This window comes from Phoenix dactylifera, chromosome 8 (assembly GCF_051530095.1).
Source record: "Phoenix dactylifera cultivar Ajwa chromosome 8, Ajwa_hap1_PhDact_Kaust_v1.1, whole genome shotgun sequence".
In the NCBI taxonomy this organism is placed as follows: Eukaryota; Viridiplantae; Streptophyta; class Magnoliopsida; order Arecales; family Arecaceae; genus Phoenix; species Phoenix dactylifera.
The window spans coordinates 31,453,757-31,471,024 of record NC_143197.1 but is presented as its reverse complement, the minus strand read 5'-3'; the positions used below and the strand labels follow the sequence as shown (position 1 = coordinate 31,471,024).

At 38.0% G+C, this 17,268-nt stretch overlaps 1 protein-coding gene across 1 annotated transcript; it reads left to right on the top strand.

The window, feature by feature from the left end:
- The first annotated feature begins 4,184 nt into the window (after positions 1 to 4,184).
- Positions 4,185 to 12,609, top strand: LOC103705943 (coatomer subunit zeta-2-like). The gene is made up of 6 exons (XM_008789858.5): positions 4,185 to 4,323; positions 6,534 to 6,693; positions 11,175 to 11,322; positions 11,431 to 11,508; positions 12,106 to 12,190; positions 12,292 to 12,609. Exons 1-6 carry the CDS (start codon positions 4,321 to 4,323, stop codon positions 12,349 to 12,351), a joined length of 534 nt encoding a protein of 177 aa, XP_008788080.3. The 5' UTR covers positions 4,185 to 4,320; the 3' UTR covers positions 12,352 to 12,609.
- Positions 12,610 to 17,268: the final 4,659 nt, after the last annotated feature.

Genomic DNA, 17,268 nt, shown 5'->3' with positions numbered 1-17,268 from the left:
AAACTTTTACCTTGTTTAGTCTTCTCGAGCAGAGGACTAGAAATTGGAAAAGATAACCATGAATGGAACTTTCGGTCAACAAGCTCTCATAATTAAATTGCAGTCAAATGAGAATATAGAAATTAGTTTCTCCATTTGTTTAAATTTATTTAAATATATGTGGCGTCATTGAAGAGAGAGGTAATTCCCAGGTGCTTGCGGTCTTCCCTTCCACTGTGTATATATATAATTAATTCCCATTTGGCTGGTTTCTTATAGGTAGGCTGCTATAGACTTTGGAGTTGGATGGAACTAACGGAGTAGCTCTACAAAGTCAATGAGGTTGTCAGGGGGATTCCATTCACTAATCTATAGCCTTCTTTGTCAAATCAGATGGGTTTTCTTGTTCTCCACCAGAGTTAGTAAAAAGGGCAACTAATGTTGAGGTAGCTTCAAATAATAACCAATTTGCTGAGGGTAGCTTGCAGTACTTCATCCACGATGAGTGCTGCCATATTTTTCTTTTTTTTTCTTGATGGAATAGGGAGGAAGTAAAGTGTTGCCATATCTTGTTGACCATGCCATCTCATTTCATTGAATTATAACCTACATCCATCTTGTGACTCCAAAAAGAACAATATTGGATTAATAAGAATTCTTCTTAATCTTAGTTCGAGAAGGAACAAAGATGTCAATGATTACGTATTTGAGCATCTTAGTACGATGGCACGAAATGTGCTCGCAAAATCATTAGTTTAGATTGCCATCCGTTGCTTAACGAAGGAGGTTGATTAGGTCCAACATTCTTCGGACCATTTCTCACATTACACATTGAGATGCGAGAAATTCACATATTATTTAGCAATATACCACAACTCTCATGTCTCTTAGCGTATAATTTGCGCAATGTTTAGGTCGATTTTTTTTCTTCTTTTCTTTTGTTAAATCCCTGGACGGATGTGCGTGATTATTCTAGCCTATGTTGGTACAAGTCACATTCATTTGGTGGGGGTGTTTTCATTCCCTACCAAAATCTAAAATTGGGTAGTGCAAGCAATCATCGCATTAATTAATACAGGGAAGTAGGTGTTCCCATGTGCCTACTTCAAGACTTCCATCACTACTACTCGTTTTCACAAACTATCATCAGCTCTAAAACATGCTTCTCCGCTAAAAAAATTACTTACAACCATACACAAATTGAAGATCAGCATGCCTATGCAACATGTAGGAAGATAATGACTTATAAGTAGTTTAGTAGATAGAGTACTGGTTTAATGTGGACGTCGGCCGGTTAACCACTTCCTAGTTTATCATTCAAAATTTTCCATCCATTTAGTCGCCGGTGCATTCGGATGTCTTGCATCGAACACATATATAACAGGTTGAACATCCCATTTTATAATACCTAACCTGAATCTAGTATCATATAGATGTAGATGTGCATAAAGTCAGAGAGAAAATAGTAGTTTTCCTAGAATAGTGAGGGTATAACTAAGTTGTCCATATAGTTAAGGCAGCTAATTGTTTATGTAACAAGAGTGTTGTTGTTATTGCTTTGATGACACTACTTGGTTGAGAAACTACTTGGAAAGTCAAAACACGGAAGATGAGGTTTTGCTTGCACACATCTACATGTATCACCAGCTAGCCATTTTGGCTTTGTTGCTTTAGGGATAAGAATGCTTACTCACTACTCTTTTCAGAACCGTCCTTGGCATCACATTGAAAGGGATAGAGCTAAGGAACTGATCCCGTCATGGGATTTGGTTAGTTTTGCATCCGTGTGCTGATTGAGCCACGCTTTTTTTGGCTTCACTTCCCTTCTCTTCCAAGGCTGGAGCAAAGGAGATATCATCTTCAAACAAGTCTCACCATTTTTAAATTACCATATCCATCTCATTTAAGATATCATTTCCATACAAACTAATAACCAATACAATTTATGTGAAAAATACTGGCCCTAATTAATACTTTTTTTAAAAATTTTCTCGTATTATCTTAATGGTTAGAACTGCATTTAGTGTCAATTGGTATACATCAATTGAGATTTTAACATGCCTCCAACTTTCTTATTTGGCCAGACAAATGATTCCATATCTATATTCATCTCGTTATCAGTCATCACTTCAAGAATCTCGGTTCCCTTACGCCATTAACATTGTCAAAATAATATGGACGCGTGCCCTTCCTGTTAGTTCTAGTAATGGCTACCAGCTTCTAGAGAGGAGCTTCTTCAAGTGAAACTCATGTTAAAAGGATAAGGGCGTGATGGGCGGCATCAACGTGTCAAAATGAGTGCCTATTGCTTCCATACAATAATGCATCCTTGATGGAAAAGCCAGACGAGTGCAGTTCCAATCCGTCTGCTTCTAGTCCTCATCAGAAGAACAAATGTTCACATCTAGGCTGCTAAGATTGGTGCAGTCCCTTTGCCAACTTACGCCATTGAAAGTGGCTTGTCTTCTTCCTAACATGAGATGGCTCAATCAAAAACCGAGACCTAATTGTCCTTTATACTAATGTGGCTCAATCATGCATGTACACTGTTTGCTTCATATTTTGCAAGTATTTTAAAAATTGACATATCAATTATCTTGGCAATCAAGTAAGATGGACTGGGATCTTGATCGGCTGCGGTGGAAGATAGAAAAATTTTAGAAAACACTAATATTTTCTAAAATACAACTGGTATATCAGATGCGACGTATTGAAATCTCAGCTAATATAGATAATTCAAAATTGGAAAGTCTTTTTTGGCACTGGTTTGATGATTTATTTATTAAGAAAATCTAAGGAGGTAGCTAGGAAGGTCAAAATTGTATGGATATTGTTTATCATATATGATGTATATCAGTTTGTATTGGTCAAACTATTGCTTGTGTGAAGGAAGTTTAGAACTACCAAAGTATTGAAAAGTCCTAGCTATTTGGTAGTTCTAAACCTTCCTTCACACGGGCAATACTTTTCATGCTACATCAAGTTGCCTAAGTCAATGCAAACAAAATCACTCACTTCGTTAACTTATAGCTCAAGCATGAAACAGACCATCTTGCAAACCAATGACAATTAATAAACTATGCTGTAATTTTCTAAACGTCTGAACCTACCTCTTCCCACCAAACTCACCAATGCAATCAATCAAATTTTGACCTGTCAACAACTGAAGTCCGTCTCGTTGGCTTTTTTTTAATTATTAAAAACATAATAATCTTGGTATTCCAGTCAATTCATTTTATCTTCCTTTGAAATATTTTTCACTCCAAAACTTATCCTTCTAAAAGCTGCATTACGGTTGGGCAGAAGTCCAAGTCATAAGCTCGAATTATTCAATCTACACCAACTATATTTCAAAATTGAAAACAATCAACCTCGACTATGTTGAATAATTGAAATCTTAGCTAATGTCTCTACCGGGCCATTGTTCAAGGCTTCCTAGGAGTCCAACATCATGAGCCAACTCTTGATGAACCACATGATTAATTAATAATCTCTTATTTTACTATTTTGCTAAAAAAATATATTTTATTGAATAATACTCTTTCAAAAGAGAGTATATACATAAAATAAAATTAGGAGTAAATTTATCAAATCTATGGCAAACAATCTTAATTAATAGGTCACGACCATCGACCAATGCTCTTTGTTATTGAATAAATCACATGACTCGAATGTGCCAAAGTCTACTTAGTTACAATGTAGACACTAGGTATCATAATATATATCTTAAGCTTGAAACCATGAGTCAGTTGCAACTATGAGCTCCCTAGCAACTACTTGCCTGCATCAATTGCTTCCAATCCGAGCTTCGGGTTCTTTCATATCTCTTCTATTATCGCTGCGGTCCTCCCTAAAAATGGTTGCCGAGGAGTTCTAATTAAGAAACCTATCCACCCATAGACATCACATTTTAGGTTGTTTTTCTCCTAGTATACTAGTTGGCCTTGCTATGTTATATTCTCATGTTGTAGTAAAAGTCATATAATTTTCGACAAGAATCCTATGTCCTGGGCCAGCCCAACATGGTGTGTCCAGAGTCGAGAAGAGCGTCATGGGCCGGGCCTTGTCTACGTCAACGCCGCTCGGACCCACCGGTCTAAGTGGGTCGCGGTCAGAGAGGAGGTCAACAACCTTCTCCTCCCCTTAAATCGCGCCGTCCGACTTCCATCAGACGGGTTATGTCCTGACCGCTGTCCAGCTCATCAGATTTTCCAAGAAATCTTTGCCCTTTAGGTTCGGGCCATATTTTATTCGATTATTAGCTCGTCACTCGCCTTTTCTTCTCCCTCCAGTTTCGAGTGATAGGATCCGAACTCTTTTGCTCCGGGCGGCGATCTCTGAATGGTAATCTCACAATCTCCTCGGCCGCAGTTCTTTTTGTAGCCGTTTCTTGCTCGTAATTCTTGTTATTTGAGCATAATAATCGTAATCCTTTTGCACGTAGGTTTTTTTTTTTTTTAAACAATTAATCGTTCTAGAATCAGCGATGTCTTTAGAGAAAAGTGATAGATGGCGCAAGAAAGATTCCGATCACTGGATAACCCTAGATTAGTTGTTTGAAGAACTGGACAACCCTAGTTTATCTTGGTGGGTAGGCTACTTGAGAATGTGGCGGTCAAGTGATGATTTGGAGGTGCAATGTTAATGAATTTGGATGGTTCTACCAGCATTTTCATCAAAAAGGCTTCAAATCTGAGGAAGGAAATCGAAGTCCTTGCTCTCAAGAATGAAAGAAAGTTAGGAAGGAGGGGAAATCTAATAATGGGCCGCGAAAATGGATTATTGACGGGAATTATAGAGTGTTTCACTTGTAAACAGGAGTTGAGTAGGTTATGTATTGATGAATTTAATGCTTTGGCTGTGGATTAGGAAATTGAGATAGCAAAGATAGCAGTACGCAATGGCAGCCAAGATCTTTTGCAGAGGGTGCGCTGATAATAGAGTGATCGTGAGCAAAGTTCCAAGTATTATTGATAGGTGATGTTGGATTCATATTTAATGATATCAAGAAAATGCTGACAGGTTAATGGACTCTTTAAGTTTAGTGTGTGAAATAGTACATGACGGTGGAAAGTGCCACAATAATCTCTTATTAGAATTATATGGCCTCTAATCCAGATCAGGAATTTACATAACAAAATCAATTTTTTGAGATAAATTTTCTTTCTTATTTAAGACCAGTGTTTCAATTATCAATATTGGGCCCCACACTGGTACTTACTAATATGATGTAATATGTTATGCCTCTGTACTGACATATGACATATTGTTGGAGCTTGTATAGCATATTGTCCCATGCATCTGTACGAAGGGTGTATTGAGCCCTGTACTGTTACTGGTATCTTATTGGCTACAGTACATGCTGCACCACCTGATATGGTGCTTAAAATACTGTTTGAGACTTTATCCCACTGGAAGGAGCTAGAAATTTTAAGTGCTTTGTTCTAGCATTGGATGACAAATTGGCGACATTTTTCTCTCAAAACTATAAGGTATGGTAATTGGAATTGCTTAATCTTTATTTTTAGCTGGGTTAAACAGTCAAGAAATCTCTTTGCTTTTATCTCAAATAGGAATTTATTTGGTCCTTAAGTAACTGGCAAAAGCAAGACATTTAATGCATTCGAATCATCAAATGCATTAATAATATTTTTAAATTCTATTAGAAGAATTTCTGATAGGATGACCGGCCTATATTGATAAAAGCTTGATACATGAAATTTTCTACCTAGGTGCTTAACTTGGTCTCTTACACTTATATGCCTCTTTTTTCTCCAAGAATTCCTGACAACCGATCCATTTCACACTCTCTCCTTTCATCACTGCTCAAAAATTAACCTAAGCTGAGCCTGAGCAACATTTTTCAATGTTGGTGTAGTGAATTTCCAAACAAGAGTTGCCTCAGACCATCATTTGCTACCTTTTTGTGTGCTTTATTAATCAATTATTTCTTTGTTCATGTCATAATCGTTCATAAGTATCAAATTATGTATGCTTATGACAATATGTTATGTTACCAATATGTTTCTTGGTTATATTCTTGTAACTATTTTATTCACATAAACATATGTTATGTTAGAATTGCAATATGACATACTGTTGCATTAACAACCAGGAATATCATCAACCCGGTCTTAATGTTGTGATATTTTATCATGTTTTCTTTGTTTAAATATCTTTTAGCAATTTATTAATATTTTTTACACAACTGTTCTTATAGTACAAAGATCAATATGCTCTTATATTGCTGTATTACTTCATTGACTGAAATGTTCAATAGTACAAGTTCTTTAATCTTTAATAGTAAATTTTCAAACATGTAAGAGATGATCCCAGGTGGGAAACAAAAAAGAATATATGACAGATAATGCCTAGCCAAACAAATAGTTACTGAAAGAATGCCTTCTCATCCAAGAGTGGTGGAAAATAGCTTTTTTTCTGAATAATTGAGGAGCCCACTACATGTAGTGTTGGGATCATGTCTTCCGATTTGCTGAACAGATTGTTTTGTGCATGTTCTTTAAATATTTTTGATGACCTTCTTGTGCATGCAGGAGTCCTGCCCAACAGTTAAAAATATTCTTCTCCTGGACTCTGAAGGGAAACGTGTAGCTGTCAAGTACTATACAGATGACTGGTCGACACACTCTGCGAAATTGGCATTTGAGAAATCTGTCTTTACCAAGACTCAGAAAACAAATGCACGAAATGAAGGTGATATGCAAATGATCTTAGATTTAACTGCAGACCAGATGTATGCTTGCTTGTCTCTTGTTTTGTCGCTAAGGTTAACCAGTTTATGCATGTCATCACCCCTTATATAATAACCTATTCTAATTATGGTAGCATGCCACTTTTTCATGCATAGCTTAATATGCTTAAATCTCAAGTAGAAGTAAAATTTTGGCCAGCTTAACATATGAAAGAATGAACATTTCTAGGTTAGCACTAAGGGTAATCTAGAAATTATATCTATATCAAATATGAAAAACTTGCTATGGTATGGATGTTAGTATCAATCACGACCTGTCCACTTTAAACCAAATAAATGCATGCATTTGTTGATGAAAATACCAATTCCTTAGCCTTCTTGCGACATTTGGTGGTGGAGCTTTTCACTTATGCAACAATGATGGGATGACTGAATTAATTTGTATATAGGCTCAAAGAAAGAGGCACACAACATGTGCACTGGTAGCCTGTGCCTACCATCAACCATGAATTGTGGAGAGTAAGTTAGAGGATCTGCACACCAGATCATCCAGCTGATCCCACTCTTGCCCAAGACATCATTTGAATATAGCAATATCATTGCTGGACCCACTCAGATTTAAAAGGTGGGCTGTCTTGTGGCTGACTCTTGATTGTAAAGCAAAATCATTGAGTCATGATGTGGATCATTAGGTGAACTAGTAGCATGAAATATTTATTTTGCAAAAATGAATAATGACTATATGCTTTCCTCCTTGTCAAATTACACAAATGGAGCCATGGAACTGAAAGTATTTTGTAAGGCTGTTTCATAATATAAGTAGGAAAATTAAGGAATCACTTTTGATTACTATAAGGAAATGAACTTGTTGACGATGTGGGAACATGAAGAAGATTAGCAGATATTTGCAGACTTGACAAGATGCCCCACCTTGCCTTCTCCATTGGAAATCTCGTTCAACTACAGCTATAGGGGATTGTGGATCAAGGTTCTAAATGTTGCAGTATGGCTTCATAACTACTCATTGGAAAGTATGATAATATTGCATATGTATGTAAGCTACACCGGGTACTGATTGGTAGCAAACAAAAGAAGAGGAGTGCAAACACACTTTGAGCCTGTGATGTGCAGTTTATTTGTGCCCAGTGGGGGCAGGATCTGTTCGCATAGGAACTAACTTGAAGGGGTGCTGGGACCAGTTTCTGAAGGTGCAGGCCGGTATGCTTGAGATTTGAAGTCCTGTTGAATTCTTAAACAGTAATGTTTTGTATTTTGTAACTATAATGACGGCAAAATCTAGTAAAGCCTTTGCTTGAGCCAGGTCGGATTTGCTATTCTGAACATTTGAATATATGGATGTGAAATCTAGAGAACAGTGGGTAAATCTAGATAGAAGCTATTGTTGGCCATGTTGTGAACCCAATTTCATACATTAATGTGGTTTCTGACATGGATTGAAGGACACTACTTTGAAGGAAAATACAGATGCACTGCTAAAAGTTATCTAGCACTTGTCCATCAATTGGATCTTCAAGTTGACTCATGAAGGTTAATGAAAAAGTTCAGATAATATAAAGGCTAAGAGTTAGTAATAGTATATTCAGTCTACAAGCCCAGTAAAAATGTGTGCAAAATGAGCATGAAACCAACTGGATGAAATTGGTGAAATCAAGGTCATGATACTATGTTGTGTTAGCAACTTAGCATATGCATAGACATGCAATGGTAGTTCAGTAATGTATAGCTTGCCCAAAGGTATAATTGATATAGAGTAGCACTGAGAACATGGCTGAGGATGAACTTTCTATGAGAAGGTTATTGATATGGATAAGTTAGTTACTTGCCAGAAGTACAAAGAATAAGGCGATTGTTATACGACCTGAGGACTTATGTAAGGCTATACCAACACTTGGCACATGCATTGCACATGGCTTGTTAAAAGGAAGGTATGGTGAAAGCTGATAAATCCCCTCATACTAATGTAATTGTTTCTGTCTTTGGACAGAGAGGAAGGTGTGCTTTGTTGAGGTATAATTTATGTTGGGTGCTCAAATGATTATTGAGGTGCAATTTTTGTTAGATGCTGTGATGCGGTGTTTATAAATTGACTCATGCTTCAAGTGATTTGGCCTAAAACTTAACTTTGTTTCTTGGGTGCTTAAAATTTCCAAGATGGGTGCTGCCTCTCAAGTTTGAGCTATGTAACCTCGTTTCAAGGCAATGAATATGTTCATCTCTAATTGGAACTGCCTCTTGATATATAATCAAGGTTTGCAATTTCGATATCGGACCCCGTATCAGTACCATCCTATTACAGTGTCGATACGTGATACGGTACAAGATAGTGAGGCGTACCGAGTGTCGGTACGGTATGAGATGGTGTATTAGTTTAGTATTAGTATGGCATGATATGCTTGGTACATTGCGATATCGACCGGTATGACAAACCTTGTATATAATCCTCAAGATGGGTTTGCCTCGAGGGGATGTTGCTTCAAACATCATCTAGCCTTTAAGGTCCACTCCAAATATTTCTTCGTTTCTAGATGTACCCTTATTGGGTAATTTATACTGGCTTCTTGAGATAATTTGCTTCTAAAGAAAGAAGAAATTGAAACAGATAAATGCTTAGTAATTATCCGCTTCTTGGATCTTTGCCACTTTCTCAACCAAATGCAAGACAATGTTGTCTCGAGTAGGTAAATCTCATGTGCCTTAACAGATAGGCCTTATCTTACGCCTCCATTCTTATCTTTAAGTCCTCTCTATATAAAGGAAAGAAGCCTATGCAACAATATAGATGCCTACAATGATTCATGGGAGCAAAAAGGGTTAAGAGGTGCATGATGATGAGGATGGAGGCACAAGATAAGGCCTATCTATTAAGTTGGATGATGTTTATCTACTCGAGGCAAAATTATTTTGTATCTTATGAAGATCCAGGAGCAAGTAAGCATGGAGCATTTATCTGTTTCAATCTCGTCTCTTAGAGACAGATTACTCAGGCGACCAGCTTACATTATCCGAGTCCATCTTGGAAAGAAGAAATATTTGGAGTGGACACCTTCTAGAGGTGACAACACCACATAGAACTGAAAGCCAACTTGAGGTGTGTATATTTTAGTAGCCATTCCAATTTGAAGTGATTATGTTAATTTGAGGGGAACTTATCTTGAAGAAAGGTACATAGTCGAATATGAGAAGCAGCACCCGTCTTTGAAATTTTGAGCAGCGAAGATGTAGAGTCAAATTTGAGGCCAAATCACTCGAGGTGAGTTAATTTATATACACCATGTCACTTAGGTACTAAAAATAAATTGCTCCTCAATGTTCATTTGGGCAGCCAATGTAAATTACACCTCAATGGAATAAATATCTTTGTATTAGTATATCAGGTCAATTAGCTAGTCAGGTTTCATTCCTCTCAAGAGAATGACTAACAAGCTATTGGTATAGACTGTGTCAAAATTGAAGGATTTCTATATTCGGAACAATGTCCTACCAGTGAGGAATGTTAGATGTGAGGAGAAAATCATTAATTGGCTGCACTTGTGGTGAATGCCGGTCATGTCTTGGTACTGTATTTGCATTGTGCCGTGCTGTGTCAGTCATGTGTGAGGACTTCGAGGAATAAGAAATGGGTCAATGCCAGTTTGTGCCATCCGACCCGAACTGGTGAGTATGTTAACTTGGTAGTTAATCCTTTTACCTTGATTGTACTTAGCTGACATGATACATACATATATTGACACCTTATGCTTGACATCGAGTTGGCCTTAAACTTCTTGCTAGCACTAGAACTAGACAATGACAACTATAAGAAGTTGCTAAAGTGAGAGGCATAATGTCCAACACACAAATGTATTGCTTGTAATAGAGAAGCACAGGCAGGTGATGGATGGATAACTGTTTAGGGTGATTTTTTTTTTTCCCCTTGGTCGAATTGCTATCCTCCCAGAGGTCAAAATTTGCGAGAAGAGAAGGATTTGATAGTAGTAGTAGTAGAGAGAGAGAGAGAGAGAGAGAGAGAGAGAGAGAGAGAGAGGGGGGGGGGGGCAAGGGAGGGAGGTCTGTTCTCCATGATGACGTATCCATTCTTTTTCTTAATATTGCCTAGTATTTCACAGGTCTGCATATTTTCCCTTATCAAGCTAGTTGCCTTGAAGTGATTGGTTCGGATTGTTATGTTGGAAGGGATTTGGTGCATGTACTTAGAAGTTTATGCATGATTTGTCATGTTTGTAGTCTAGATTTACATCACTCCACTATATTCATTTTCTGTAATAACACGAGGGTGTTTTGCTCTATTAACGGTGAACCAAATGTACAAGAATTAACTTCTCCTTTTATGAAATGAATGATACTCTTGTATCATTTGCTTTATCGTATGTTCTAATATTCTATTTTCTAAACAATGTAAGTACACCTGAGAATGGTGTTCCTTTTGCATGCTACTGATGCTGCCCATTTTCATCGTGTACAGCGGAGATAGTTATGTTCGATGGTTACATTGTTGTCTACAAGTTCATTCAGGACCTTCATTTTTTTGTTATTGGAGGAGATGATGAAAATGAGCTCATCTTGGTGGCGGTTCTTCAGGGATTCTTTGATGCAGTTGGGCTTCTTCTCAGGTTTTTGCTAGTTGCTATTACTGTTTACCTCTTTGAATGTAGTTGCTTGCCTCATAAGCTGGCAGTCTTCTGCTTATTAATGTCTGGACTGCATCTCACTTATTCCAGAAACAATGTGGACAAGAAGTCAGCACTAGAGAATCTGGATTTGATCCTTCTATGCCTTGATGAAATTGTGGATAGAGGGTACCTCCTTAAAACTTTTATGTGCAATCAGTGTTTATTAGACCTATTATATCTATGACCTATGTGTTCCTGTGAATACTAACAATCTAGTTGCGTGAAAAGGTAGAATGAAGGCAAGCTTGTAAAGTTATCAACAGTTTGGTTGGAGAAGCATGCTAATTAGAGCTGACAAGAATACCGGAAAATAGCTTTTAAAATAATATAAAACCTGAGCTAGATATGAGCATTCCCCTGGGTATCTCAATAATCCTATTTAAAAAAAGAAAGAAATGCAAGTGTGGTAACTGAGAGAGGCTTGGATCCATCTGGCATAAGAATGTCCAATAGGATGTCCTAACCATGCTATATAAGTGGCGTACTTGTGCTATTTATGCTCTTCATTCAAATTTTAGAAAAGCAACATCTTTGTAACCAATCCATCATGATTGATTAAAGATTATAGCCCTTTCTGCTATTGAGATCGAATTGTTATGGGACAAACTCATATTTTGAATGTGTAGCTTTACATGCTGCTTCAGCAGATGTGATGCTAGAATTTTTTCTGATAGTCAAAATATGCTCATGCAATAACTTATTTTCTGATTTGTGGTCTTGCAGGATCATTTTGGAAACAGAGGGAAGTGTAATTGCGGGAAAAGTTGCCACCAGTGGTTTGGACAGTGCAGGATCACTTACTGAGCAGGTGCAATGAATTTCTATCTCATCGATCTAGTTCATTTTCTGGTCAAATTGGATGGCTTTTAGTTCACTTTATCTAAACTAGATGTGCTCTTCTGTCTGCAGACTATATCCCAGGCCCTTGCCACAGCACGTGAACACTTGGCAAGATCTCTTCTCAAGTGATGCAGTGGCAAGATGCAAATATTTTAGCCTTTATCAATAGTCAATGGTCATGTAAAATGCACCTATTTTGTACTGTCTCGATCAATCAATTGATTCCAGTTAGTATCAGAAATGATGTTATGGGCATGGTGGCTGGTTATGTAGGCGTAACAACTGTTGTTGATAACTCCCTAAGAAAAGGTGAGCTTGCAGCAATCAAGCGTTGGAATAATTAAGTGGCACTAAATGGAAACTTTTGGGTGGACTTATTTTCTCGTATGATTTTATTTAGTCCCTTTCTTAGTTCATAATTATGCATCTTTATAATCATTGATGGAAATTTGATCAGATGAATTGTTTAAAGCTTCTTTTCGCCATTTAGTAGTTTTGCATGAAAGTAGCGAACAGTCTTTTGATGTGGATATTATTGCCCCGGCTTTATGCAACTCTTGGATGTTGCTCTTTCTTTTGAGTTCCTTTCGCATTATCAATTATGTGTGCTCTTGTCGGTTGCCATGCTCATAGGCCAAGCTTATCTCTATTTTCACGACCTGTCACTATTTGTTGCATGTTTCAACCGTTTGGCTCGTGTCCTCGTATCTACAAGGTTATCTGGTCCATTGTTTTTTTTACCCGCTACAAACGGCCGATTCACACTTCTCTTGATATGAATGCATCTAAGAAAATTAAAAAATAACAGATCTTGAAAAACCTTTGGCAATTGTGTCTTACAGGTCCAGAGAACTCCATTGGAGTCATCAGCCATGAAGGAACCTATTCAGTTCACGGTTTCATTCACCTTTTGGTAGATATGCCTCGTCCCAAAAAAAATGCATCTTTTCGTCAAACTCCAGATGCCCCCAAGTAGAGGATGGATGGATACTTTTCTCGTATGTCCTTGAATCAATCAATAACCATGGCTGAGTAACCTTCTAACACAAAATGGCGTCGGCTCTCAAAATGGCGTCGGCTCTTAAAATACATCGGGTGTGGTTGAGGCAAGTTTAAATAATCTTCAACTATGCTCCAAAGATTGAGATATCGAAGATCAGGTTTTCGCTGCCACAATTTTGGAGTTCAAGTCTCTGATCATAGCCTGTTCCACCATTTCTGCCATGATCCATCACACATCAATCAAAGTTGACCTCGAGAAAACTCAAGGGTGGGAGTTTCCACGAATAAGCATTGTTCGAGACGCTACAAGAGCAGAAGTAGAGTTCCAGATGCCTCGAGCTATTATAAGCTCTCCAAGAGGACCTGCATGGATGATCTCAGCAATCTGCACCCGAGCCCTCTTTAGGACTATCCTTAACGGTGGACTGCTTGTTGGAAAATAGAGCCTAAAAATTGCTATATTGTTATTATAGAATAGTGTTATAAAAAATAATATACTAAAATAAATTCAAAAGATTGAAAAGATATTGCTTGAATCAAAGCATAAGATACATACTGCCTTAAGAATATGATTTTGCCCCCTTATGTGTGGGTCTACGGCGTCTCATCCTCAAAGTACAACAACCCGGCTCAGTCTGATCCTCCTCTAACGAACATAATTATTGGGGAGACTTGACTCGACCGACTCCTTCAGATATCCAAAAAAAGAAAAAGATAAAAAGAAGAAAAATTTTAAGAGCGGAAGAACTCTATCAGTGGAAGAAACTCTTAAGATGAGACAAAGCACTAGTGAATGAGAGAGGGATCGAGATGTGTTTGATTTATATTAGTCTGGATGACCAAAGAGACGTGATGGTTCCAAGGACACAAAATGTTTCGGAAACACCATATCTTTTTGAAAACTATTATTTTCTTTTGAAGAGTCATAGCTCTTCCGAAAGAGGCGCCTCATAAAAAGTATGTTAAAGCATTTAAAATAACTAAAATTTGCAGGATAAAAAAATCTAACTTTTTTTAAATTAAAATTCTAATATTACTCTAAGATTCAAGTATTTCTGACCATCTAAATGTGGTAGCCAATATGTGTAGCCATAAGCGTTCCGAGTTTGAGTTAAGGCCTATCTAACCAACTCCTCAGGATTTTAAGGAAGGAATTAGCCGTGGTCATCATGCGGCGGCGTACTTCTTAAGGAATGGCGATCAATCTCTAAACATACTCGACTCTTCCATACCGGAAGAGGATATAATTAATAGACTTCTCCACCTTACAACAGGGCAAGTCGATGAGATGCTCAATCTGTGCCAGCTCAGGTCGGTTCTAGTTAGAATGTGTCGTCAGGTTAGTGAAAGATAAGCCCAGTTGGACGATGATGATTAGTGTTGCTGTTGCCATGCTGGAGGCAGTGAATAGAGGAAAAAAAAAAAGCGCTAAAACTATAAAGAGGCACCTTGGGGAACGTAGGCCCTGTTTGGGGGAGCTTTTTTAGGGCCAGAAAGCACTTTCTGGCCCTCCAAAAGTACTTTTAGATGAAAAACTGTGTTTGGTAAATTTTTCAAAAAGCTGTTTCAGCTTTTGCGGGAAGCTGAAAGCAGCTTTTGGGAGGAAGCTCCAATTTGGAGCTTTTGAGAGGAAGCTGTTTCAGCTTTTTCGGAAAGCTGTATTTTTGACAAAAATGCCCATATTAAAATAACATAATTAAAATAACTATGCAATGTCCTTTATGGTAATTTTGTCATACAAAAGTACTTTCTCAGTTTATTTACCAAACACAAAACAAAGTACAACAGCACTTTACGAATGTAGTTACCAAACAGCAAACAGCTTTTTATAACAGCTCTACTTCAGACAGCTCTACTTCCAACAGCTCTACTTCTAACAGCTCTACTGCCAACAGCTCCTCCAAACAGGGCCGTAGTGTCGGGTTCATAGAAATTCTACTTTCCAGCGTTTCTGGCGTAACGGTGAAGACGAAGATTCTAGAACCATGAAGAGCTTGCAAAAAGTCATATATTTTTCTCATCTCTACGTGAATTGCAGATGAGTTGAATGGCATTATTCAATTGTCCATAAAGTGCTATTTAATTTTATAAATACAGAATAGCATTATTTCATGAATTATGATATGCGTACGTGACGCCGAACTTCTTATGATTTTAATTAGGTAATACCCTGAAGACCCATAATTTTCTTTTCTTTTCTTGGTTAAGTATGCTTGATCTTTGGACCTCCCAACTAGCACATATGTGACTACAATTTCATTTGGATTCGAACATACATCATAAATGGAGCAAGTACATGAGGATTTTAAATGTAAAGAACGAATATCTGACCCCTTCAATTTAAATTTTTAACTTGTCAAATCCTTGGCAATTGCACATAAAAAATTTGCTCAAATGAAATTTCTGGCTCCTCCTTCCACTTTCCAGTTCCTGCTTCATCATCCAACTGAGAGTTTGTTAGCTACTGCCAAAAGCCATAATAATTGGGCTTCAAATCCTCTAAATTCTTGCTTGTCCAAAAATTAGTAATATCCCAAAATTTGAGGATTTGAGATATTGATGTTCAAGGGCAAATGAAAACTCTTAAATGGAAGAACTTGGGTTGCAGTTATTGATGTTCTAGGGCAGCTAACAGGGCAAGCACAATCAAACTAGACTGTCTTCCACTTGAAAACAGTTCAAAAAAAAAAAAAAGATCTTTCTCGTCTACCATAGCACCGCCTACGGTAAAGTTTATGATTTTATCAAAAAGAAGGTACAACAAGAAAGTGAAGTTAAGAACAATTCCCTGCTAAAAGTGACGATTGTTTTCAAATTGTTAACATTCATATAAATGATAGTCATTAACAGAATTTTGCACAGCGCTCGTGTATTTGACTACTGTAGTTCCAGCACTATGACAATTGAATGGAAGCGGCCAGAATAGGATATAGAGAGCTTGAGTGCCACTTAACCACTGAACTCGGCATTGAAAGATGAATTAAAGCTCATCATCCATCAATACCCATCTTTGGGTATATAAAAGAGAAATTAAAGAGAAGCAGTTGAATAATCATTTCAGGTCGGCAATCTACCAGACAAGTATTGAGTTAACTTATCCCTCAGTTCAACTCCAAACTTGTCCACCGCATCACAATATCGCTGCTTGTAGCGGGTGTCATGGTGGTGAGACAACGGCATCTCATCCGTCACTTCATCTTCCAAGTCTATGACTATGTTGTGAAGCAAGCAACAAACGAGAATAATTCTTGGCAGTCTATGCTTATCAGGTCGCCACATTTCCCCCTGAACAATCTTCCACATATCCTTCAGTCTTGCCAATGCCCTCTGTGCCACCATTCTGGTTGCAGAGTGTCGCTTGTTGAACTCAATTTTGGAATCTGAAAGGTCCTTCCCTTGGTAAGGAGTAAGAAGCCAGGGATGGAGGGGGAAGCCGGCATCTCCAATTATATACTCACTCACCTCTGAACCTTCTGAAAGCTCCATCTTTTTTCCATTCAGCCTTGCGCCTTTTTCACACAATTTGTAGAATCCTGAGCTGTAAAGCACGAGTAACTCATTCATGCTACCGGGCCAGCCAGTGACAATGTCCCGGAACCTCATCTCAGGGTCCACAATGGCCTGCAGGACCATGCTGTAATTCTTCTCATAATCAATCCACACTTTGTTGGAGGAGTCAACAGAAGGCAGGCACATCATGATGTGGGTGGTATCAATGGCACCACAGCAGTTAGGCAGACCCCGGACTCTCTCAAACCTGGACTTTATAACTTCCATCTCTTCAGAATTGGGCCATCGAAGGTGGTGAAGTCCTCTCTCTTCCATAGCCTCCACAAATCGCCAAGTCACTTGGGAGACAGTCGAATGGTTCATCCCAAAGGATGTTCCTATATTCAGTAGTGACTCACCAGAACCCAACCTTCTTAGAGCAACAGCTACTTGATCATCCACAGACAGGATCTTTCCATCTGTGAATGTGAAGTTAGTTGTCTTTGCCATCAAGTCCTCCCTCACCAATGAGGATATGTAGTTGAAGGTCTTCCT

Coding starts and splice junctions, on each gene's coding strand:
- LOC103705943 (XM_008789858.5), top strand. Junction 11,323..11,430: donor GCAGTTGGGCTTCTTCTCAG/GTTTTTGCTAGT, acceptor CACTTATTCCAG/AAACAATGTGGACAAGAAGT. Junction 11,509..12,105: donor GATGAAATTGTGGATAGAGG/GTACCTCCTTAA, acceptor GTGGTCTTGCAG/GATCATTTTGGAAACAGAGG.